Below are 26,766 nucleotides of genomic sequence, written 5' to 3' on the forward strand. Positions count from 1 at the left end.
GGGTGAAAAAAAATTTCTCACCTCAGTCTTAAATGGCCTCCCCTTTATTCTAAGACTGTGTCCCCTGGGAACATTTTTCCTGCATCTAGCTTGTCCAGTCCTTTTATAATTTTATATGTTTCTATAAGATTCCCCCTCATCCTTCTAAACTCCAGTGAATACAAGCCTAGTCTTTTCAATCTTCTCTCATATAACAGTCCCGCCATCCCAGGGATCAATCTCGTGAACCTACGCTCCACTGCCTCAATCACAAGGATGTCCTTCCTCAAATTAGGAGACCAAAACTGTACACAATACTCCAGATGTGGACTTACCAGAGCCCTATACAACTGCAGAAAACCTCTTTACTCCTATACTGAAATCCTCTTGTTATGAAGGCCAACATTCCATTAGCTTTCTTCACTGCCTGCTGTACCTGCACGCCAACTTTCAGTGTCTGGTGTCCAAGGACACCCAGGTCTCAGCTGCACCTTCCCCTTACCTAACCCCACCGGGAATCAGGTTGGTTATTGCGAACCGAGCGGAGGTGTTCGGCGAAGTGATCGCCAAGCCTACGCTTGGTCTCACCGATGTAGAGCAGCTGACATCTAGAGCAGATGCAATAGATGAGGTTGGAGGAGGTGCAGGTGAACCTCTGCCGTACTTGGAAAGACTGCTTGGGTCCTTGAATGGTGTCAAGGGGAGAGGTAGAGCGACAAGTGTAGCATTTCTAGCGGTTGCAAGGGAAAGTGCCCGGAGAGGGGGTGGTTTGGGTGAGAAGTGACGAATTGACCAGGGAGTTACGGAGGGAGCGGTCTCTGCGGAAAGCAGACAGGGGGGAGAGATGGGAAGCTGTGGCCAGTGGTGGGGTCACGTTGGAGGTGGCGAAACTGACGGAGGATTATTTGTTGTATGTGATGGCTGGTAGGGTGGAAGGTGAGGACAAGGGGGACTCTGCCCTTGTTGCGAGTGGGGGGGGGGATGGGGAGTGAGAGTAGAGTCACGGGGTATAGAAGAGACCCTGGTGAGAGCCTCATCTATGGAGATCTATGTATCGGAGACTCCATGACTCCATTCAAGGACCCAAGCAGTCTTTCCAGGTGCGGCAGAGGTTCACCTGCACCTCCTCCAACCTCATCTATTGCATCCGCTGCCCTAGATGTCAACTGCTCTACATCGGTGAGACCAAGCGTAGGCTTGGCGATCGCTTCGCCGAACACCTCCACTCGGTTCGCAATAACCAACCTGATCTCCCGGTGGCTCAGCACTTCAACTCCCCCTCCCATTCCGAATCCGACCTTTCTGTCCTCAGCCTCCTCCATGGCCAGAGTGAGGACCACCGTAAATTGGCGGAGCAGCACCTCACATTTCACTTGGGCAGTTTACACCCCAGCGGTATGAACATCGACTTCTCCAATTTCAGGTAGTCCTTACTTTCTCCTCCCCTTCTCAGCTCTCTTCAGCCCACTGGCTCCACCTCTTCCTTTCTTCTTCCCACCACTTCCCCCCACCCTCACATCAGTCTGAAGAAGGGTTTCAGCCCAAAACGTTGCCCATTTCCTTCGCTCCATAGATGCTGCCTCACCCGCTGAGTTTCTCCAGCACTTTTGTCTACCACCAATTAGTAATGGTCTAGTTATGGACAAGAAATTATAATATAACCTTCACACCATACCTTTCATATATAGATGCTTTTCAAATATAAAAAAGCTTAATATTACTTGGTCCATGATCTGTGCAATGGAATTCTGTGCTCCTCCTTCACTGCTTGAGCTCTTTATAACCAAGGCTGGCATTTCTGTATATTGTGGCACATGCTTCTGAGCCATTGTTTTCAATATTCAAGGATCCATCTGGTCATCTTTTTGGATATTAAATCCCATAATGCTATTCATAAAGGAACAAGAAATATCCCGAGGAATGTTGGCCAATGTTCTTCATTCAAATATCATCCATAAAATCAGAGAAACGAATCATTTATTTCAGTTGCAAATCATGGAAATTTTTTTGTGTGCAGTCTGGTGCATTACCCTAATGAACAATTAATGCATTTCAAAAGTAATGAACTGATTGTGAAATGATTTGCCCAAATTGGGGATGCAATGGCTTCTTCCGTATATTCATTCAGTTTGTTCAATTCAGCTCACATGTACAATATTTAATTCTGATCAGACAATTTATCTCTAATGAAGCACACTGTTCCTAATTGTCTTCATGGAAAAGGGCGATATTGTTCTGTCATTGTGGAATTTAAAGAAAATTCAGATCATAATTTTCTCTACAGAGGGAAATTAATTCCTAGCAAGAACATGAAAGAAATAAAGTACCTACTTTCCAAAAGCAAAAATAACGGGAAAATAAAACCAAGACAATTGTGAGAAATGAAGCCACTGTGTGCAGCTGGCACAGTTAATGACATACAAAGAGTTTAGCAGAGAGTTATTATGCACTGAATGCAAATGAATAGCTTGAATGTGGCCAGATCCACACTGGAATAAATTTACATGAGCATTGTCAATGCACAAAGACAGAGCAGCAGCAGTGACCTCCTCTGACAACCCTGCTATGTGTTCCTCATGAGCAGTACTGTAATTATACCACATATGTAGAATCACAGTAATTCTGGTATATAATATACATTGATGGCCAAAGCCTGCTCTTTCTCCTAAAAACCTTAAGCTTGTATAACTAAAAACATATGGAAAGACAATTTAACAAGGAGGTACAGTAATGTTTCAAATTCCCATGGGAATGTTAGTTCTGAAATGTGTGGTGAATTTCTGCCAAATGAGTGTTAATTGTTTTCAGATAGTGCGCCAATCCAATTCATTGCAGCAAAAGTGCAAGTTACATCAAACAATCCAGACCCAGCAAGAATATTGCCACATGTTTACGTGCGATATGTTTGACAGTTTTAAATCCTATGACATTTTCCAAAATGATCTAACTAGGATGAGCTGAATAAAACCAGCTGTGAGTAAATTCAAGAAGGAACTGCAGATGCTGGAAGATCGAAGGTACACAAAATTGCTGGAGAAACTCAGCGGGTGCAGCAGCATCTATGGAGCGAAGGAAATAGGCGACGTTTCGGGCCGAAACCCTTCTTCAGACTGATGGGATGAGTGTTTGCTATACAATATTAAGTGAAAGTAAACACCTCCTAATGAAACATGGATTCCAACAGTAAGGGAAAGGGGTTTTCCAATCATAAGGAATCCTGTCAAAAGCTACATTCGTTGTAACCACATTGTCATCCTTTACAGAACAGCTATGTTCTCAATGAAGATCAGGTGCTACACTGAAGGAATTGATTTGAAACAAATTGGACAAAAATAGAAATTAATGAAAAATAACACTTCTTTTTTTCAAATTAGCTTAGATTTTGTTTGCTATGGAAGTAGCAATGGTGTAAAGAATCCACTGTCCATCATGGTGACCAATAAAAATGTTTGTTTTTTACATTGAGAAATGTGTGGAAAGTTATGGTGGAAACATGAAAATGAATTGTCAGCTGATTGAAAGTGAAAAGTCAACTTATCATTTACAGTTAAGGTAGTAATGCACACAGTAATGTCATCCAGAAAGTAATCTCAGCAGCCAATGGTATGGAAAAGTCATGATGTAACATCTCTAAATAAATAATATGGAATTGAATATAATTGAAAATACAAAACAAAAATATCCCTTAATCTTTTGTTTCACTCTCTGGATTTGCTGCAAGCTGATAAATCCGATCCAATTTCCTGATTGTTCTTTTACGTCACCAATGGCTACAACTAGATGATGTGAATTATTAAAAGAAAGCCCCAGCCCCATCAAGAAAAGAAAACAAACCCAACAAAGATCATCAGGCAGCTTTCAATGAGTTTTCCGGATACAGAAGGTCTGGGTCGACTTACAACATCCTCAACAATCATTCCGAAGCAAAAGTAAGATTAGCAAGCACTGGATAAATAGCATTAGAACATGTAGCCTCTCGTAAATATGTCAGAATGTGATTAAAAGCAAAATTGGCAGATTTTGTATGAAATGAATAATTTTGTATTAAATGAATAAGCCAACATAATCAGCGATTTGTCCCACGCTGGTAATTCCTTCTTCTCCCTGTTCCCATCTTGTAGAAGAAACAGAAGCTTGAAAGCGTGCAACGCCAGACTCAGGAACAGCTTCTTCCTGAGTCTTCTGAATGGTCCTTCCATAAGCAAGGGTTTGATTCACCTCTGCCCCATTGCGTACATTGGACGTTGTATATGGAACTGTTACGCTACAATTCTGCACTCTGCACCTTCCCCTTTGCTCCACCTATTGCACTTGAGATGGTTTGATAATACTAATGAATAGTATTATCTAATTTGATTGGATAGCATGAAAAACATCGTTTTCACTGTACCTTGGTATATGTGAGAATAAGAAATTAAAGGTCAGACTATCATCAAGCTATCTATTTAATCGGTGCTGGAGATTTTCTGTGCAAAGACCCGCCACAAATTAAAGGTGGACCCCCATGCTCTGAACCATTGCCAGTATGTGTAGAATTTTCTGCATGCCTATATTCTGCATTCAGTAGCTTAGAAACCTCGAAGAAACCACCTGTAATCTCTGCAGCAGAACTGATGAGTGAACTTGCATTCTGGCAAGCTGTCACCTATGGTATCCTATACACCTAACTTACTGCTGGGCATTCATTTATCATCACAAGTCAGGACAAGAAAACCGTCAGTAGAGATTATGAAAGAGCATTCAAGGAAGGGTAGCAGTTACTCCTAAAAATGTGATGCCAAGTTGGTAAAACTATAGCATAGGACTTCATGCACGATATATAACAGTGGTGTTGTATTGCAGACAGAGGTAAATCATTTCACAAGCAATTATCTAGATCAATGTTCTGCAAATTTGTCAAATTCTGCCATGAATAGTGGTGGACAATCAAAGAGCTAACAAGGAGATCCATGAGGTTCCACCAACTTAACAGTGGCAGCATATGTGAGCATAAAATGCAACGTTACATTTTTTGTAATCACCCTTAACATGAAGTAACCGGTGAATGATCCATCCTAGCTTCCTTTTGAGAGCTCCATCATCACAAAAGTAAATTTCTGGCTAGTTCACTAGTCAAGGACAATGCATAGAGCACAATGCATATGGAATTTAACAACATATGGTGACAGAGCTTGCCCTCGTGTGAAAAATTCCCCCATGCATGCGTTGTTCACAAAAAGTAAGGAAAATCTGATTTGATTGATTGATTGATTATTGATTGATTGATTGATTGATTATACCTTTAATAATCCTTTACAGGAAATTACAGTGCCACGACAGCTTCAAGACAGACATAACACCACACATTTCCTCAAATAGCTTCCATACTTAACAAGTTAAAATACATGTTAAAATACAAGTTAAAATACAATTAATGAAAAAAAGTGCAGTTATTTATGCGCATTATATAACCTTATAGCAGCTGGTATACAAGACTTCCTATGTCTCTCAGTTTTGCACATTGGTGCAATCAGTCTCTGACTGAAGATGCTGCTCTTGATCACCTTCAGGGCATGGAGTGGGTGAGTGGGGTTGGTCATTATTGAACCCAGTTTGTTCAGAGTTCTGGCCTCTGCTAATTACTCCCACATCAGTCAAGTCTCAAGGTGTTGATGACAGTGTTATCAGACAACACATGGTTACCAATAACCTGCACACAAGTTGACTGTTTGAATTCACTAGTAAGCTTTAGAACCCATCACAAACTTGCTCCAAACTTGAACAATATAAAATAGCACAATGCATTTTATAAGCTTTAATATCCTTGGAGTAAATAACACCAGCAATTTGTTCTGGACACCCCCACACCAAAGCAATGTTCAAGAAAACACACCTCTACTTAAGAAGCTTAAGAAGTTTGGCATGTCCCCGACAACTCTCACCAACTTCTACACATGCGCTGTAGAAAGCATTATATCGGGCTGCATTACAGCATGGTTTAGGAGCAGCTCCATCCCAGACCGTAAGATATTGCAGAGAATTGTGGACACAGCCCAGACTATCACACAAAACAACCTCCCTTCCATTAACTCCATCTACACTTCACACTGCCTTTGGTAAGGCCACCGGCATCATCATGGGCAATTCTCACTCCTCCTTCTCCCATCTCCCATCAGGCAAAAAGTACAGAGGAGTGAAAATGCACACCTCCGGATTCAGGGACAGTTTCTTTCCAGCTGTTATCAGGCAACTGCACCATCCTATCAACAACTAACGAGCAGGCCTGAGCTACTATCTACCTCACTAGAGATTCCCGGTCTATCTTTAATCGGACTTTACTGGTCTTTATCCTGCACTAAACATTATTCCCCTTATCATGTGACTGTACATTTTTGATGCCTTGATTGTAATCATGTATAGTCTTCCCATTGACAGGTTAACATGCAATAAAAGCTTTTCACTCAGTATACGTGACAATAAACTAAATTAAACTACACTATGGTGGCACAGTGGCACAGTGGTAGAGTTGCTGTCTTACAGCACCAGGGACCCGGGTTCGATCCTGACTACGGGTGCTTGTCTTTACGGAGTTTGTACCTTCTCCTCGTGCCCTGCGTTGGTTTTCTAGGTCTTTCGTTTCCTCCCACACTCCAAAGACGTGATCGTTTGTAGCTTAATTGGCTTGGTATCAATGTAAAATTGTCCCTAGTGTTGGACAGTGTTAATATGTGGGGACTGCTGGTCAGTGCAGGCTTGGTGGGCTGAAGGGCCTGTTTCTGTGCTGTATCTAAACTAAACTATGTTCCAGAGGCGAGTTCAAAATGAATGCTCTTGAAATCAAAGAGGAGCTGTAAAAAAACCTAAATTATTGATTGTGGATGATCAGCCATGATCACAGTGATTGGCGGTGCTGGCTCGAAGGGCTGAATGGCCTACTCCTGCACCCATTGTCTAATGGGAAGAAAGAGGAAACTTTCTACATTCTTCAATCATATCGAGAATTTAAAAAGGTTATTGTGATTACTGAAGGCAGATTATCTCATTTTTGTAGAGATACCGTCGGGCACTTTGGCTCAACTGCCTTTGGCTGCCTCATCAATGACTTCATCCATCATAAGGTGAGGGGTGAGGATATTTGCTAAACACTGCAGAGTTCAGTTTCATCTGCAATACTTCAGATAATTAGGCAAACTACATCTGTGCAACAAGACCTGGATCTTTCAGCTGGGGGATACAGAGTGAGAAGTACGAGCCAGATGTTCAGAGAATCAATTGAGATGGATAGAATTGGGAGTCTGAAACACTGCTGCAAACTGGACCGGAACTGGAAATTACATTCTTTCGGTGCTCTTTTGCACTTAGCCTGGATCCGATTCTGAATCTCTGGCTGCAATAAGAAAAGTTTGTCATTGTTTGGGGTTGTTATATTCTCCTTTAGAAATCATAAAGTAAGAGGAACAGCAAGAGAGGGCCAACGAGAGTCAGCCAGATTTTTTTAATGGAAGATGTTGGTCACAATATGTCAGCTGCCACCCAAACAAAAGCAGGTAACACATCCTATGAGAATATATAATGAAAAGATGAACATTGCAAGGTATTCCCTGGGGGCACTGGAGCAATTTAATGAGGAAGCCATCAGTTTGCAGCATTCTGCAAAAACATAAGATGACCTTCATATGGTAATTCAAGCCAACCGCAGAATGATCTCTACTGTATTGTCCTTGGTGCCTTTCAGGCATGCAGTCACCATGTGACTGGCATGTTATTCTACACAGATGCAGAATTTATAGAATCATAAGATACCGGTGTTAAAGCAGGTCAACAATTCAACATGATTAAGGCTAATCATCTACTTCTGTATCCTGTTCATGCCTTTCCCCCCCCCCCATTGTTTTCATTAGCATTAAGAAAGACTCCTTTCAGAAAAAGGCTCAGATTACAGGAGAATGCATTAGGTTATGCAGCATGTCTGGAGATCATGGATAGGTGACGTTTGCAGACCGATTGGAAGAGAAGCGGAGCAGGACAAAGCCTGGCAGGTGGATATAGATGATTACAGATGATTCGGTTTTTGATAGGCAGATGATTGGACAGTGGGCAGAGATGAAAAGACAAAAGGTGTGAGACAAGAGGATTAAAGAGTTGTGAATTGTGAAGCTAGATGAAGGAATGTAGGTGAAGGAATGTAGGTGAAGGAGAGGAGAAATATGGGAGAGTCCAGGTGGAGCACAGGAGAGAGAGCGGGGAGGGGTTGGAAACATATGGGGAGTGGAGTAGGATGTTTGATGGTTACCTAAAATTGGAGAACTCAATGTTCATACCATTGGGTTGTAAGCTAACCAAGCAGAATATGAGGTGCCATTCCCTCCAGTTTGCCTGTGGCCTCACTCTGGCAATGGATGAGGTCCAGGACATAAAGGCCAGTGTGGGAATGAAAAGAGGAGTTAAAATGGTTAGCAACTGGGAAATCCAGTGAGCCTTGGTGGAACGAGTGCAAGTGTTTGGCGAAACAGTCGCCGAGTCTATGCTTGGTCTTATAAATGTACAGGAGGCCAAATCAGGAAAACTGGAGGCAGTAGATGAGGTTACACACTTCTATCTCACCTGGAAAGACTGCCGAGGTCCCTGAATGGAGGAGAGGTAGAAGATATAAGGGCAGGTGTAACATCTCCTGCAGTTGCAGGGGAAGGCACCAGGGGAGGCGGTGGATTGGGTGGGAAGGGGTGAGTGAACTATTTGTGGAGAGAGCAATCACTGCAGAAGGCAGAAATATATTTAATGACATACTCAATTGCTATTGGAGGTAGAGAAGGCCACAAGTTCATCACTTAGAAACATAGAAAATAGGTACAGAAGTAGGCCATTCGGCCCTTCGAGCCGGCACCGCCATTCAATAAGATCATGGCTGATCATCCAAAATTAGTACCGTACCTGATTTCCCCCCCCCCCCCCCCCCCATATCCCATGATTCGGTTAGCCCTAAGAACTAAATCTACTGTAACGCTCTCTTGAAAACATCCAGTGAATTGGCCTGCACTGCGTTCTGTGGCAGAGAATTCCACAGATTCACAACTCTCTGGGTGAAAAAGGTTTTCCTAATCTCAGTCCTAAATGGCCTGCCCCTTATTCTTAAACTGCGACACCTGGTTCTGGACTTCCCCCAATATGGGGAACATTGTTCCTGCATCTAGCCTATCCAGTCCCTTAAGAATTTGATGTGTAAGATTCCCTCTCATCCTTCTAAGTTCCAGTGAATACAAGCACAGTCGACCCATTCTTTCGTCATATGTCAGTCCCGCCATCCCGGGAATTAACCTGGTGAACCAAATTTCTAATTTTGAAGAAATTACTTCAGATTTTAACTCTAAATGGCATACCCCATATCCTGAAGTTGTGTCCCCGGTGTCCCCATCATTGGAAACATCCTCACTGTATCTTGTCCGTCTAGTTTTGTTGGAAATTTTATAGACTTTTGTGAGGTCCACTTTCATTCTTCTTACCCCTGAAAATATAGGCCCAATCAAACAGATATCTCCTCATGCATCAGTCCTGGCACCCCAGGAATTACTCTAGTAAACCTCATTGTATTCCCTCCTCAGACTGGGTGGCCAAAACTGCACCAAAATGAGTCCTCACCAAGGCATTCTTGCTGCAAAACTCAAACCTCTTCAGATCAACCAACCTTCCCAATCACCTGCAGCGCCTGAACGCTTGTTGGCAGCAACTAATGTAAAGGGATACCCAGCTCTCATTGCACCAATTCATTCGGTTTGTGTAATAGCAAGGCAACAGCAAGATAAGTATTAATAACCTGCCAGCGATCTCAAACCCCAGAAATAACAGATGGCACTTGGAGGTAGAAATTCCAGTTAACAAACATACAAACTACATACAATTTCAGATTTCTGGATAATATTTTCTAGAATATCTATCTTTCAGAATTTGAATTTTCCCAAATGCTTAAAAAAAAATATGAACACTTAACTTGGGTAACAAATCAGACTCTCTCTTTTGGATAAATAAAACTAAGAGTTGAACATAAAAGAACAGCAATGCACGGAATTAAATAGTGGCATAAAGGCAAGGACACTGAAAGGTCAGGAATCATGCAGTTCTGTGCTGCTCTGCAGTGATGTCATGATGACTGAGCCAATTTTTCTCAATTCTGACAAAGGGTTAGTGACCTGAAACATAAACTGTTTCACTCCATTTGTCTGCTGCTGCTGCAATTTTAAACAGATTCCTTATTCAAAGGCTACATTCTAATTTCCAAACATCCAATCGAAAATACTCCCTGTGTGCTTGAAGACTTTCAGTGTATTTGTCATTATGCTGATCTCATAACTGAAGATGTATTCAGCTCCTAAAGACTACAGTGAGTACAAATGTAGACTTGCCCAAATAAAATGCAATTCATCATTTCAAATTATGGAGCTCTTGTTTCTGTGAATGTTTTTATTGTAGTATGTACAAGTGTAACAAGCCCAACATTTGCTCTTACTCACGCACAGGTAGTTCTGTTATAATGCATGTTTCTATGACATGAATTGGATATACTGTAACAGGAATGATGAATTAGGAACACTATTTGCTTTTTGGCTGAATTGATTACATTGTGATTTTGAATGGGAACTGGAGAATCACTTAAAGGCTACTTTGGAAATTGACTGTTTCCATAAAACCTCCCCACAGTAATCGGATACCGTTGTCTCCTAAGAATACAGCTGATACTTTAACCATGGGTGGCCATTGAAATTAACAAGCAATCATTTCTATTGACACTTGGATACATTTTTTAACAATGTAACATACTTCTTTTTAGCTAGCAGTGCCAAAAACAAAATAATTGATAAAGACCATTATTTTTGAAAATCTATCAGGAAATATCAGTTTATTGCAGGTCTGAAACTGCAGCCCACTAACCTCTTTCCCAATTTTACACAATTAACTTTATTACACATTTTTCTATAACACTAAGTTTCTTAGAAACACAAGTACCGCATTATAGCGAAAATACCCATATCTGGTTGTGGATGATGGGATAGTGAGAGAAAATATATTTTCTTTGCTGCAAGGAAGGAATATATAACCTTAAAAACTATAGATGGCTCAATCAGGATTGAATCCAGAGACACTTCTTCTCAAAGGAGGTAGTGGAAATCTACCAAAACTATACTCCAAAATGAGTCCATCAAGTTGTTCACAATTAAGATATTTTTTTGGGGGAAGAGTATCAAAAGCTGCAGAACAAGACAAGAATGCTGGTCAGCGTACCCATCATCCAATGATCCTACGTGAGAGTTCAACGATACTGTCAAGCCCATTGCCACCAAATCTCAATCAACACGGTGGTTTAACAAGCTGCCCAAACATTCATCAAGAGTTTGGTCGCAATGATTTTAGATTTGAGGGGATAGAGGGTGGTGTTAATGAACTAATCACTGTACCTTATGTGCAAACCCAAATGGCTTCACAGCTGATGACTAAAGAACCTGTAAATGAATTGTTGAAGACCTGGATATTAATCAAATAAAAATGTATAATTGATGTGTTAAATGAATCTTTCCTCAAACATTATTGTTAAATTATACATTGCCAGATAATTTGAGGTAATCATACAAGTAATTTGTTTTTCTATTTGTTATAACAGGCAGACATATGGAAGCCACACATGATTAATCTCAGTGATCCCCAACAGAATTTAGCTGTTGTGTAAAGTTTAGCATAAAGTCTGGCATAAAGTTTAATCAAAAGCCAAAAAGATACAGGGAGCTAGAACCAGATTGAATGCCATTACCAGATGAAACAACAGAAACTGTTGCAAGCACAGGAAGAGAAGGGTCCAACTGTGCATTAGTTAATTTGGGCAGACAGCCAGAGACACTATGCTGAATGCCTGCATTGTTCTGGGATTCTTTTTCTGTTGCTTTATAGATTCTGACTAGAGATTAATTAGTGGAGTTAAATTAAAATTATACATATTACTGAAACAATGAAATAGCACAAAAATATGTTGGTTTGTAATGTCAAAGGTCTCAACAGGAGAAATTCATTCTCTTAAAAAAAAAAAAAAAAATTCTACCAGCATGAATTGCTATTCAAACTGGATTTTGAAATGGATTGCTGCTCAATCATGAATTTTGATCAGGACTGCTTGCAGATATTAAAACATTTGATTGCACTTTCTGTTGCACATCATGCACGAAGGCCCAAGATGTACACGGGTAATATCCCTTTGTCATTTGATGCTTCTCCTGTCAAATTAGTTCACAAATGTGCAATCAATGGACATGATATGCCAGCACAGAATTGTAGTATTTCAATTGGTCAGCAATTAATTGCAAATTGACAGAGCAGCAGCCCCGGCAGCTACGAAGCTGCATCTGTGGCTGGGAAAAGATAACATCAGAGAAGGGTCTCAAGATCCACCAGGGCTGGGAAAAGTGCCTGGGAGAGCTTGGTGTGGGGCCTCGCATTGACCATTACCTTCTAAGAGGTAGGCCTAATCAGTCGAGTGAAGCCCAGTGGCAGGTTAACCACCACAGTCCACAGGGTATCAGCACCCCAGGCGAAGCTCAACCAAGTACTGTCCCACCAACGGACACGAGTCCAGAGCCCAACCAGCCACAGTCAGCGGTAGAGAGGAAGATGGAAGGAAAAAAGCAGAATGGAGCAGTCACTGGCTGTGGCTGAAGAGAAAAGATGCTGTCTGGGCTGCTACGTGACCATCTAGAGGCTAACCATAAGACACAAACCCAGGGCTGATCACCCTGCGGTGGGCCAACCTCGACTGAGGGCGTCTTGTGATAAAAGGCCGAAACACCCAGTGATGTTGAGGTACACAACTGAAGATGTGTCTGATTGACAGCAAAATCACCTAGTGGTCACCCCCAAGAATACTGGGTGTCAGTTGTGGTGAAAAACCTTAGGCATTGTAACATCCAGTCCTACTAATCAATATCAATAAATGCGCAATCAATGGACATGATAGGCCAGCACAGAACTATAGTATTTCAATTGGTCAGCAATTAATTGCAAATTTGCCAGAGTCGGATGGAACAAAGTTAAAAAAAACTATTTAAGGTGAAAGCTTTTATCTATTTAAGAGCAAAAGGGGTGCTTCAGTCATGGTAACCGAGCCGGAAGCACACACATAGCTGTAAAAGAAAAGCCAAAGGCCAAATCAGAAGCTAACATTTTTATAATCTGACACCAGTCACCTTTTATAGTCCACAGTCACAGGACGTATTAGACTGTCCATTTTGCAGAAATATAGGTTAATGTTAATGTCAATTACTTAGCTACTAAATCATCCCAGAGCAGACCAGCATTTGCGTATACACAGATCGTAGAAGCTTGTCGTTCATCACGATTTCACTAATGCTAAGTACTCAAGAAAAAAAAGGTGAATTTCTTTCTCTTTGACTAGGAAACGTAAGACTGAACAAATACCTACAGCTTTCGGGTTTCTTGAAGGCTCAGGGAGTGTTAAATTATGTCTTTGCATGAGTATTCTTTATACAGCAACATCATTATCACACCAAACAGTAGGAATGTGGGTTGATATACCATCTGTTAATAGATCCTCAAGGAGGCCCTAAAGATTATGTGCAAAGACACCTAGATTTGAAAATTTCAAAAAATAATTTATTGTACTTCACCAAAAAATTGGCTGTATCCCAATATTACACATAAGCGGTTCTGCATAGTGCTGAAAGTCATTTTGAGGTATTTCAAATTCAGTAAATCACAGGTTAGAGATTGGGCCATAATGAATGGTAATTCTTTTCGCCCTATTTCAAATATATTGACAATTTCTCAAAGCAAATTTTCTAAAATTGGTATTTGAAAATGTTACTTGATTGTGAAGGCTTCTGATAGATTCTACATTTCCAGGTTAACAATGATCAATCATTAATTGCATACTACTGCGGTATTCAGATATTAGGTAGCTTCTGTTTATGTTCCAATGGAAGCTGAGAGATCAGCCATCAGATGCTACATCATAGTTCATTCATTAACAACATTAATGGGGCTGGCCACTACTTTAATTCTGGAAGACCACGTTCCAAGCTCTCTAAAACAATCTTTGCAAATTTCACAATGAATGCATGCATATTTTACAATGATTTCCCATCAGTTCTTTTTATAATTACCCCATCTTAGAACTCAGCTGTGCAGCAAAATTCCTGCATAACCTCAACTTCTGGAGAAATGCACCCAAGCTACCCCTGCTCTAATTTGGGTGCTGACCATCTGCCTCCTGTGTCTGCATGTGCAAATCCCACTTCCAAACTAACCACCAAACTTCCCATAGTGGATGCATTTCACACGTGAAGGCAAGTGTCAAATCATTGCATTTTCAGCATTGCTTTCTCTGCGCCCTTCCCTGGCCAGGGTGCAGAACCCGACCATCTAAACATGGAAAGGAACAGGGTACAGTTGTAGTGAGGGTGCGAGAGGAAAGTAACTACTGCCCCATCACAGTGAGGGTTTAGTGGGAAGCGCATTGTAAGGTGTGGATAGTATGGACTATTGTGATATCATCGATGATCTCACACCCACCACTGGCCATATACTTGACAATATCATTGACTGTCAGTGTCCTATTCTGATCAGTGTCACCTCAGATTATTCAGGGTTAAATTCCATTTGCCACTGGCCTGCTATCTTACTAACTGACTATTCCAGTTATGATGAGCACTCCCTCCTCCCAGGGAATAATGGAACGGAATACTTTATTGCCACAATTCTTTGCTTGCGTAACCAATGTAGACAAATAGCAGCCACCTACGGCGCTGACAAAGTTACAATGCATGCCAGCTCTTCCTTTTGATCTCCTCCCTCCTCCCACAACAGTTCCCCCACAATGATGTGTCATCCGCACACTTTACACATCTCCTACTTTCAGATCAAAGTTTATGTATGTAATAAAGAGGAAAGGTCCCAGCATTGATCACTGTAGTACATCACTGGATATAGGTTTCCATTTGCAAACAATCCTCCACCATCAAGGGCCTGTCCCACTTGCATGCGATTGCATGCGTTTGGCGCGACCAAACGGAAGCGGAGTTTACGCTAAGTACGCGCTAAGTTCACGCGTGACGTCATTTGCGTCATACTTACCAATCAGCTGGGCAGGAGGCGGGCCGACTGAATTTGGGCGTCATGTGGTGACGTCATCACGAAACGCCACGCCGGGCGGTGACGTCATCGCGCAATGCCACGGCTAGGCATACGCCATCAAGACACTGAGTAAGACAGCAATGCGCCTGCTTGCCGACAGGCCGTTGGCGAGCGAAGATTTTGGACACTGTCAGATTTTCAGAGCCCCGCGCGATGTCAGGACCAGCCCTGCGCTTCTAAGTGGGACCCGCCCCGCACGGCCTTACGGTGCCCGTACGCCTCAAGCGACCACGTTTGGTCGCGCCAAACGCATGTAAGTGGGACAGGCCCTTTTCTGCCTTCTATTACGAAGCCAATTCAGGATCTCATTCACAGATTTTTCTGGAGGCCATGAACTTCACCCCATTGGGCCAGTTTCATATGTAGCACTCTGTCAAAGGCCTTACTGAAATCCATGTAGATTACATCAACAGTACTGCCCCTCATCATTTTAACAATTCTTTTAAAAAAAATATCAGCTTAGTCAGACAGGATCTCCCCCTAAGAAAACCATGCTATGTTTGACAAATCCCTAACCAAATGGAGATTTAAATTTATTCTAATAATTTCCCCTACAGTAATGTTAGACACACAGGGCTGTAAATGCAATAAACAGATCACTGACAGAGATTTTATTTCTTAAGATGTTGGGCATTTAATTTAAATTATCAACTTGTCTCATAGTACTGCAATACTTTAGCTCCTGGAAAGCTAATAAACAATTTTATCAAAAAAAACTTAGTCAGGAACCAATGAGTATGAATTTAATACATCTGTCTGCTGAAAGAGGGCAGACATGTGGTTAAAATGATTTTTTAAAGTGGTTTTATTTGCATTCTTGACAGGCTGGGAGAACAGCAGCACAGAAGCTGTCCATCACTGCCAGACCCTTGCCTAACTGAAATGTGAAAGTTTCAGTGTGATTACATCACGGGACAATTATGTCATTTTCATTTAAAATCGCAGGAGGTCCGCATGGTTTAAAAAATCCTGGTGAAATCGATCATGAATCAATAACATACAAGTTCAACTTTTACAGTCATTATTCCTTGAAGGCTAGAATATACAGATGCTCCACTTCACAACCCACATGAAATCTCCGAGCCCCCGCGCACAGCCCCCACCCCCGCACACAGCCCCCACCCCCGCACACAGCCCCCACCCCCGCGGGAGAGGGGTGTGTGCGCGGGGGTGGGGTGTGTGTGCGGGGGTGGGGTGTGTGTGCGCGGGTGGGGTGTGTGTGCGCGGGGGTGGGGTGTGTGTGCGGGGGTGGGGTGTGTGCGCGGGGGTGGGGTGTGTGAGCGGGAGAGGGGTGTGTGAGCGGGAGAGGGGTGTGTGAGCGGGAGAGGGGTGTGTGCGGGGGTGGGGTGTGTGTGCGGGGGTGGGGGGGGGTGTGCGCGGGAGAGGGGTGTGCGCGGGAGAGGGGTGTGTGTGTGCAGGGGTGGGGTGTGTGTGCGCGGGGGTGGGGTGTGTGTGCAGGGGTGGGGGGGTTGTGTGCGGGAGAGGGGTGTGTGCGGGAGAGGGGTGTGTGTGTGCAGGGGTGGGGTGTGTGTGCGGGGGAACACATATGATCCACAAACCTGCATTTGTGGATCATATGAAAAGAAGGCCATTGATGGGAAAATGTCTGTCCCATGGTGCACCAAGTCATATGACTCAAGGGGTCGGCCCTCAAATAAAATGCCAATTGGCCCCAGGGTAAACTGATTGTTTGCCATGCCTTTATACATCATGTTTTTACATTTTCAGTATGTATGAGTGTACATATTTTCTTAACTAAACCGACTAATGATATTAATGAGCGGTGCAGAATCTGCCTAAAGTTGCTCTTCAATTGGTACATATTTAACAAAACCTCATTGTTCTTAGAGTAAATATTAATCAGGTGTGACAATGTGCTGTCATTGCTAGCGATTCCCAGATCCAGAATCTAGGCAAAATAACAAAAAAAGGCTATATTGTCCACATTTTAGCAACAGTTTTAATTTATCAGCTGTAGGCCAGGACTCACTGTGTTCAGGAGATGTGGAAGATGAGATGGGCAATGATGTTGGAACCAGAAGGTCAATGCTTTTCCAGCTCAGGAAGGAGGCCAGGAGGAGTAGAAACACGTCTAATCTCTGAAGCCGTCCAAAAGCCCACACTTTCACCTGCCCAAAATCCTACCATCCAAACCACTTTCCTTTCCTCCCTATCGGCATATGTTTCCTCCCACAGAATGTAACGCCTGGCCATCTTGAAAGCACAGTCTATACTCAACAGTCATTGGCAACTGCAAAGTGTTGCTGAACTTCCCAACCAGCACCCTGCCAGCTTCTCAATCTCTCCAGCTGCCTGGAATGTACTAGAGTCAACAAAACATTAATTTTGTGTCAACTTGTTATATTCAGCGAGACCACTACCTTTCCAGTATGTCCAGGTTTTCCAACTGTTGACCATGTGCCCCTGCTCCCTCTGCATTTCTTTTTTAGTTCTAATTCAAAGACTTAGCAGCAGTAGATGCATCACATAACCATCAATACCTACTTTATAACTTACACTTCTCAATTTAACAACCAAACATAGACCCATGCAATTTTATTTCTGGAGTAGCGTGCTTGGGAGTGGCTGTGCCCGAGGTGAAGTTCTGCGATTGACGGCAAGATTTGGTCGGGAGCCTTTGGCGAGGAGATTGAGCAGTAGGTAAAGGTACGATAGGGGAAGGTCTTTTAAACATTCCTCAATCATCTTAAGTGCTCCTCCTGCAGGATGTTGGAGATCAGGGAATCTTCAGGTCTCTCTGGTGACTACACCTGTGGGAAGCTAGTCCAAAATGCTGGAGAAACTCAGCGGGCGAGGCAGCATCTATGGAGCGAAGGAATAGGTGATGTTTCAGGTCGAGACCCCTCTTCAGACCCGAAACGTCACCTATTCCTTCACTCCATAGATGCTGCCTCCTCACCCGCTGAGTTTCTCCAGCATTATTGTCTACCTTCGATTTTTCCAGCATCTGCAGTTCTTTCTTAAAAACCTGTGGGAAGTGAGTCCATCTGCAGCTCGTGATTGATTGCATGAAGAAAATGGGACTGAGGCTGGTGAACTCAGGATTATTTGGGTTAATGAGAGCATCATAGATAAGAGTTGCAATGAGGTGGACCCACCAAAGGTGCAGGCATTAAGTAGCTAGATGACCATCAGCAGAGGTAAAGAGAGTGTACAGGAATCCTCTATAGCCATTCCCCTTGCAAACAAGTATACCATTTACTTATTGTTGGGAGGAATGGCTGTTCAGGGGAAAGCAGCAACAGCCACCAGATCTGTGTCACCAAGACTGGCTCTGATGCACACTGGATGAAGTTAGACACCCGCTATGTTGACAAGAGACTCGATAATTAGGGGGGTTAGACATGAGATTCTGTGGCTGCAAATAACCCACTAGGATGGTGTGTGTCTCTCTCTGGTGCCAGGGTCCAAGATATCTCAGAGAGGCCGCAGCACATTTTCAAGGGAGCGGGTGAACAGCAAGAAATCATTGTACACATTAGCACGTGACAAAGTAGAAAAAAGGATGAGATCCTGGGGAGTTAATATAGAGAGTTAGGCAAAAGGTTAAAAAGCAGGACCTCAAGGGTAGTAATCTCTGGATTGTTCCCAGTGCCACATACTGGTGAGGGTAGGGACAGGAGGACGGGACAGATGAATGCGAGGCTGAAGACGAGGTGCAGGATGCAGTGATTCTGATTTTTGGATGATTGGGAACTCTTCTAGGGTAGATGTGACCTGTCCAAGAGTCACATGACTGGAGGGAGTGGAAACGTATCCAGGCGGACAGATTTGCTAATGTTATTTGGAAGGGTTTAAACTAGGTGACAGGGACATGGTATCCAAAGCAGTAGCGATGTGGGTGGGAGGCTGGAACTCAGAACAGAAGTCAACCACAGCACGTTCAGTGGACACGGCAGGGAGTGAGGAAAGACTGTCAGAATACATTGCATTTATTTCAATGCAAGCCTGACAGGTAAAGCAGATTAACTCAGGGCACGGATAGGTGCTGGGACTGGGATATTATAGGCATTGCAGAAACATGTCTGAGGGAGCAGCAGGATGGCAAGCTTAAAAGTTCCAGGGAACAAGTGCTACAGGTGGGATAGAAGTGGAGGAAAGAGGGAAAGAACGTCACGCCAGTAGTCCGAGGTGAAGTTACTGAGCGATTGTCCATGGAGACTCTAGGCGTAGTGCTGACAATTAAGAAGGGGATGACCATCTTGTTAGTATTGTATAAAGGGCCCCAAATAGTCAACATGGATTAGAGGAGCAAATATGCAGAGATATTGCAGAAAGTTGCAAGAAGAACAGGATTGTCATAGCAGAGGATTTTAACTTTCCTAATATAGATGGGGGCTGCATAGCACCAAAGGTGTGGAATTTGTCAAATGTGTTCAGATAGTGTGATCCAGAAGATTAAGATGCATGGGATCAACAGGATTCAGAATCAACTAATCCATAGAAGACAGATAATAACGGTGGACTGGAGATCTGTGACAAGTGGGGTTTTGCAGGAATCTGTACAAGAGCCTCTGTTGTTTGTGATAAATATATATAAAGATCACTTGAAAGTAAATGCAGATGGGCTGGTTAGTACGTTTGCAGATGACATCAAAATAGGTGGAGTTGCAGACAGCAAGGAAGGTTGTCAAAGGACACAACGGAATTTAGATCAGTGCCAGATATGGATAGAGAAATGGCAGACAGAGTTTAATCTGAGCAAATGTGAGGTGCTGTACCTTGGGAGGTCACATTTAAGGGAAAATATACAGTGTATTCGTTATTTTTCTAGAGATGCACTGTGGAAATGGACCACGGAGTCCACTGAGTCTGTACCGACCACTAGCGCTATCCTACACACTAGAGTCAATTTTACAGAAGCCAATTAATCTATAAACCATCTTCGGAGTGTGGGAGGAAACCAGAAAACCTAGAGAAAATCCACATTGTCACATGGAGAACGTACAAACTCTGTAAAGACAGCATGGGTAGTCAGGATCGAACCCGGGTCCCTGGTGCTGTAAGGCAGCAACTCTGCCGCTTAGTGGTTTAACAACATTAATTTTGTTTAGTTTAGAGATACAGTGTGGAAACAGGCTCTTTGGCCTACCGAGTCCGCACTGACTAGCGATCCCCACACATTAACACTATCCTACATGCACTAGGGCCAATTTAAACTTATATCAAGCCAATTAACCTTCATATCTGTACGTCTTTCAAGTGTGGGAGGAAACTGAAGATCTCAGAGAAAACCCACGCAGGTCACGGGGAGAACATACAAACTATGTACAGACAGCACCCGTAGTCGGGATGAAACCCGGGTCTTCGGCGCTGCATGTGCTGTAAAGGGCCTGTCCCACTTACGCAATTTATTTCGGCGACTTGCCAGCACCCGTCATAGTCGCAGCAGGTTGCCGAAAATGTTCAACATGTTGAAAATCCAGCGGCGACCAGAAAAAGGCATGACTCTTTGGGCGACTACTCACCACCAAAGAGGCATCAGCCCGCATGTGGTAAAGAAGGCATATGGTATGCTTGCCACATCACTTGGACGAACTTGGATTATATTTTCTGGAGTGTCGAAGGTTGAGGGAATTGCAGTATGTAAAATTATGAGAGGCATAGATAGGGTAGGCAGTCAGAAACTCTCCCCCCCCCCCCCCCCCCCCCCCCCCGAATTATACCGAATAGAGGACATAGCTTTAATATCAGAGGGTGGGGGGAGAGAATATTTGAAGGAAATGTGCAGGTCAAGCTTTTTATTTATTTTTTAATATATACATAGAGAGTGGTGGGTGCTAGTGGAAGCAAATTCAATAGTGGCATTTTAGAGGCTTTTGGATCGCACATGGATATCAATGCTGTTAAGGAATCTTGCCATTAACTGTGTGCTTTTCCTTTACAGTGAATCCCCTAAAGTGCAACACTTCATACGGAATCAGATTAAACTCCATCATCCATTTCCCTGCCCATATCTGTTGCTGTATTCGCCACAAAAATCCCACATACTTGTGTGGCCTGAGGGATAAGGCTCGTTTCTACACATTCACATTTGACCTATCACCAACAATTAAACTGCAGGCCTAACACCTCAGAAAAGCTGCTAAATACTTCTTCCCTGCCTTTCCTGTTTCTAGATATATCACAGATTACAAAGTAATTTACAAGGCTGCAAAGTTTTTTTGGCAATGATGCTGTAAAAATATTAAATTTATCTTCAGAGATGTTGGGCTGGGTAAGGCTGACTTGGCCTCCTGTCTCTGACTGCAACCAGACATCTTCACCATACATGCACTGACTTGGACTGTATGCTTCTGACCCCTGTAGTCTGGAGTCTCTCATATCTGTCTTTCTGCACTGTCATAGCAAGTACCAATGTGAGTTTCATAGAAACATAGAAAAATAGGTGCAGTCGGCCATTCAGCCCTTTGAGCCAGCACCACCATTTAATATGATCATGGCTGATCATCTAAAATCAGTACCCGGTTCCTGCTTTTTCCCCATATCCCTTGATTCCTTTAGCCCTAGCACTATACTTGATGAACTGTACACTGCAAGGGGCAGGATGCAAGCAGGTAAGATTATCTCTGACCCCCGTCACCCTGGACACAAACTCTTTGAAGCACTTCCCTCTGGAAGACGACTGGACTGTCAAAGCTGACATAAAAACAGCTTTTTTCCACGAGTAGTGGCTCTACACAATAACCAAAAGTCTGTAGCCTCATTTTGCTCTGGTATTTTATTTCATACACATGTTTAAACTGTAATGTTTTATTAATAATGTTTAATGTTTTATGTGTCATTCTTAATTGTTACTGTATGTCGTTTTGTTACTTGCGAGCGGAGCACCAAGGCAAATTCCTTGTATGTGAACATACTTGGCCAATAAACTTATTCATTCATTCCAGGAGCTACTGTAAATCTAACTCTCTCTTGAAAACATCCAGTGAATCGGCCTCCACTGCCTTCTGCGGCAGAGAATTCCACAGATTCACAACTCTCTGGGTGAAAACGTTTTTTCTCATGGCCTAAATGGCCTACCCCTTATTTTTAAACTGTGACCCCTGGTTCTAGACTCCCCCAACATCGGGAGCATTGTACCTGCATCTAGCCTGTCCAATCCTTTAAGAATTTTATGTTTCTATAAGATACCCTCTCATCCTTCTAAATTCAAGTGAATACAAGCCCAGTCAACCCATTATTTCATCATATGTCAGTTCCGCCATCCCGGGAATTAACTACGCTGCACTCCCTCAATAGCAATAATGGTCTTCCTCAAATTAGGCGACCAAAACTGCACACAATACTCCAGGTGCGGTCTCACCAGGGCCCTGTACAACTGCAGTAGGACCTCCTTGTTCCTAAACTCAAATCCCCTATTCAAGTATAGTATCTTGTCCTCTGTCCAGGCAAATGAACCAAATCCAACAACTTCAGGTATCTCCCTGCATTATCTGCACCAAAACTTCCCATATAAATCATCATTTTGTGATACAAGCTCTCTTTCTCTCTCCACAAGCATTCAACTGCTAGGTATGTCCTTCAGTCCTGCAATTTGTTCTCACATGTTGCTTTGTTTTTTCACTCTCTCACTCCTTAGCTTTTGTTCATTTTCTCACTCTCCATCTACTGGATGACCCCTGTAGCATTACTGGCCACACTCAGAGATGTTCTCTTTGTTCTTTCTATCCTTCCCTCTCCTCACCTACTCTGTTACTTAAAACTAATTTGCTTTCTCTCTGTTCCAATTCTGATGAAGAATTTCTGATCTGAAATGTTAACTCTGTTTCACTTTTCACAGGTGCTGGCTGACCTGCTGAACATTTCTTACATTTTCTCACAGTCAGAAACAGAAGCCTTTGGTCCACTGAATCCACAGAGATAACCAACCACTTATTTTCCGTACACAAAAAAGCTGGAGAAACTCAGCGGGTGCAGCAGCATCTATGGAGCGAAGGAAAAAGGCAACGTTTCGGGCCGAAACCCTTCTTCAGACTGAAGAAGGATTTTGGCCCGAAACGTTGCCTTTTTCCTTCGCTCCATAGATGCTGTACCTTCGATTTTCCAGCATCTGCAGTTCCTTCTTAAACACTTATTTTCCGTTATTGTTATGCAAGTTTATAATTATTGCTGATTAGCATTTACAGCACATTAAAACTGAACATTTAAATAAAATCACTAACATTTATTAAAATATAAAATTACACTGAAATTAATAGTCATACAGTGTGGAAACAGGCACTTTGGCCCAACTTGCCCACATTGGCCCAGGTAGACTAGTCCCACCTACATGTGTTTGGTCCATATCCCTCCAAACATGTCCTATCCATGAACCCGTCTAATCTAATAATTCAACACATTAAATAAAAGTAAAATAACTAGAAAATCTAACCTTAACATCTAATCCTTTGTCCAATGGCTTCATTAAAAATAATTCTTGAACCGCTGATCATAAGTGTTGGCAATGTCGGCATAATGCAGCCCATCACCCCTCAGACCATTGGTACTGGATTTTGTTTGTTCTGAACAGAACAGATGACCATTTTGCCAAACTCTTGCACTATATCCGCTGCAGCTCCTGGTAGCTAACCTTTTAAATTCACTTTTACATTCCCATACCGATCTTTCTGTCCTTGGTCATTGCCAGATTGAGGCAAACTGGAATAAACACACCTCATGTTCTACTTGAGTCCTAAATGTCTGAAGATTGAACTCTCCAATTTTAAGTAAACCAGCCCAGTTCTCTTCCCGCCCTTCACTCCTCCCCCTGATGCACACACATTTTCCCCAGCATCCCTGTGACACTGTTCTTATCCCGTCCTCCTTACGCTCATCTCCCACCCTTCCCAACTAGGATTTCCAATTCCCCTTTTGTCCTCCCATCCACTTCCACTCTTACTCCTCCTGCCGACTTTATATTTCACTGTTCTTCTTTCCTTATCTGACATCCCTTTTGTCTCCCTATCATCTCTAGACTTTGTCACTTACTCCACTCATCTGCTAATCTCTTTGACCTGCATCTACCTATCACTCGCCAGATCTTGTGCTGCCCCCAACCTATAGGGAAGCCTTCGCCCACTTACACCATCAATCGGATGTTTACTCTGGACCCAAACTGCCATCTATCCATACCTGCATACCTTGCTGAGTTCCTCCACCATTTTGTTTTTTTTCCCTCAAGGTTCCAGCATTTGCCCTCTCTTGCATCTTCAATTGACAAATCTCATTGACAAGTTTGTAATGTTAGTTCTGTTGCATTGTGTCACAGACAAGCTAACATTTCCCCATATTTAAATGGAGAATCTATCCTTAGATCCTCTGAAAGGTTGGGTATTAAAGCACAATAATCTAAAACATCGAAGGAACTAGAGATGCACTGTTAGAGTTTCCAATAACGCAACATGTAGTTCGTCTCTCACTCACAGCAGCTCAGGGGAAAAACGGTCTCTATTTGTATAGATCATGCAATGCATAGGAAGTGATTAAATAACATGTAATTCAGCAATATCAATTGTTGTATGATGATCAAATGTTAAATGAATCAATCTCCAGGAAGAATGACTTTATCCATAATTCTACAACAATTTAGAGATATTTCTAGTCACAAGTCAAGTCACATTTATTTATATAGCACATATAAAAAACAACTCTCGTTGGCCAAAGTGCTTTACATTTGTTATAAGAATAGTATAAACAAACAAACTACATACATATATACATATAGCCCTCGCTCAATGGACGTCAGGAAAGGCTTGGGAGTACAGATAAGTTTTTAGTCTTGACTTAAAGGAGTCGATGGAGGGGACAGTTCTGATGGGAAGGGGGATGCTGTTCCACAGTCTAGGAGCTGCAACCACAAAGGCGCGGTCGCCCCTAAGCTTATGCCTAGACCGTGGGATATTCAGCAGTCCCAAGTCGGCCGATCTGAGGGACCTGGAGGTGGAGTGGTGGGTGAGAAGACTTTTAATGTAGGAGGGGGCAAGCCCATTGAGGGCTTTGTAGACATAGAGGAGGGTCTTGAAATGTATACGGAACCGCACAGGGAGCCAGTGGTCGGGATGATGTGGTCCCTTTTTCGGGTGCCCGTCAGGAGTCGCGCTGCGGCGTTTTGGACCAGTTGCAGGCGGGACAGGGAAGATTGGCTGATGCCAGTGTAGAGAGAGTTGCAGTAATCTAGGCTTGAGGAGATAAATGTGTGGATGATTTTTCGAGTGAGGGTCTTTTCTAGTGAGGGTTTGGCTCTTGCAACCGACACTTCCTTTTATATGGGTACTTCTCACAGAAAATTCAATGTGGGGTGGCCAATTTCAAGGGACTGCAATATGCCAACAGTGAAGGATTGCAGGCTTACCTCTGCGTATAAAAACGGGTGTTCCTCGATTGTCTGGTTCAAAGTCTAACTTTCCGACCTTCACATGCATAGTACATAGAACTGGAAAGGTCCTTACTGCATCATTAAAGTGTTTGCAAAGCTTGCAATAAAGATTGTACGATCAAAAGTTTTGAAAGGAGATGTCATTGTTGCCTACCTGCTTTCCATCAAGTGTGTAGAGCCTTCTGACTGCACCAGAATCTAACTTTATGGCTTCTGTAATGTCATTTAAAACCTGTTCGAATGAATGTGCCGTCTTCTTGTTCAGAAGTATCCTTACTGCTTTGCGTGGTTTTACACCACTACGGATAACCGTCACCAGTTTAGGCCTGACAAAATCCTTGGTGTCTTTTCCTTCACCCCTTATTGTCAGTGATGAGAGGGAGCGGGATGATCCTGACTTGATGTTGACAGACCAGTTTGGATTAACATTCTTAGCATAGTCCACTTTACGGAATGGTTCATTGGATGCACAGACATAGCTTTCACCTGTTTAAAAAAGAGGAATGATTTTAATGACAATTTCAGTATTATTATAATTTTGATTCTATCAATAAATTATCCTTTGTGACACTCGACATTCAGTACAATAGAAAAAAGTATATGTTTAGGAAACACAAGACACAAGAGAGAACGTTTGAAGATTTCATTGAATGCAGTGTACTTGTATTAATATGATCTTTTTACATTCTGAGCAATATATAGAAACATAGAAAATAGGTGCAGGAGTAGGCCATTCGGCCCTTCGAGCCTGCACTGCCATTCAATATGATCATGGCTGATCATCCAACTCAGTATCCTGTACCTGCCTTCTCTCCATACCCCCTGATCCCTTTAGCCACAAGGGCCACATCTAACTCCCTCTTAAATATAGCCAATGAACTGGCCTCAACTACCTTCTGTGGCAGAGAATTCCACAGATTCACCACTCTCTGTGTGAAAAATGTTTTTCTCATCTTACAATAGGTTGTTTTCGTAGAATCGTTACAGCACGGGAGGAGGTAATTCAATCCATCTTATCCATGAAGACTCTCTACCGGAATAGCTCTCTAGTTTCACCCACTACCCCTTTCTCCATGGGATTAAGTTTTCCTTCACTACCGTCTTAAAGAACACAATGGAACCTGTCTTTGATACCACTGCTGACAGTGCAATCCAGATTCCAACAATACATGGCAATCAATTGTGTAGAGAGGAACTGCAGATGATGATTTAAACTGAAGACAGGCACAAAAAGTTGGTATTAT

The 26,766-nt window shown here is 42.7% G+C and overlaps 1 protein-coding gene across 6 annotated transcripts in view; it reads right to left on the bottom strand.

Annotated features, from left to right (window-relative positions):
* Positions 1-26,766, bottom strand: part of dclk2 (doublecortin like kinase 2) — a 309,866-nt gene that overhangs the window by 237,216 nt on the left and 45,884 nt on the right. For all 6 annotated transcript variants that reach the window (XM_033017731.1, XM_033017725.1, XM_033017708.1 and 3 more), the window contains exon 2: positions 25,677-26,008. In XM_033017731.1, coding sequence (XP_032873622.1) covers positions 25,677-26,008 — 332 coding nt within the window. The remainder of the gene's footprint in view (positions 1-25,676; positions 26,009-26,766) is intronic.

Source organism: Amblyraja radiata, chromosome 1 (genome assembly GCF_010909765.2).
Source record: "Amblyraja radiata isolate CabotCenter1 chromosome 1, sAmbRad1.1.pri, whole genome shotgun sequence".
Classification (NCBI taxonomy): domain Eukaryota; kingdom Metazoa; phylum Chordata; class Chondrichthyes; order Rajiformes; family Rajidae; genus Amblyraja; species Amblyraja radiata.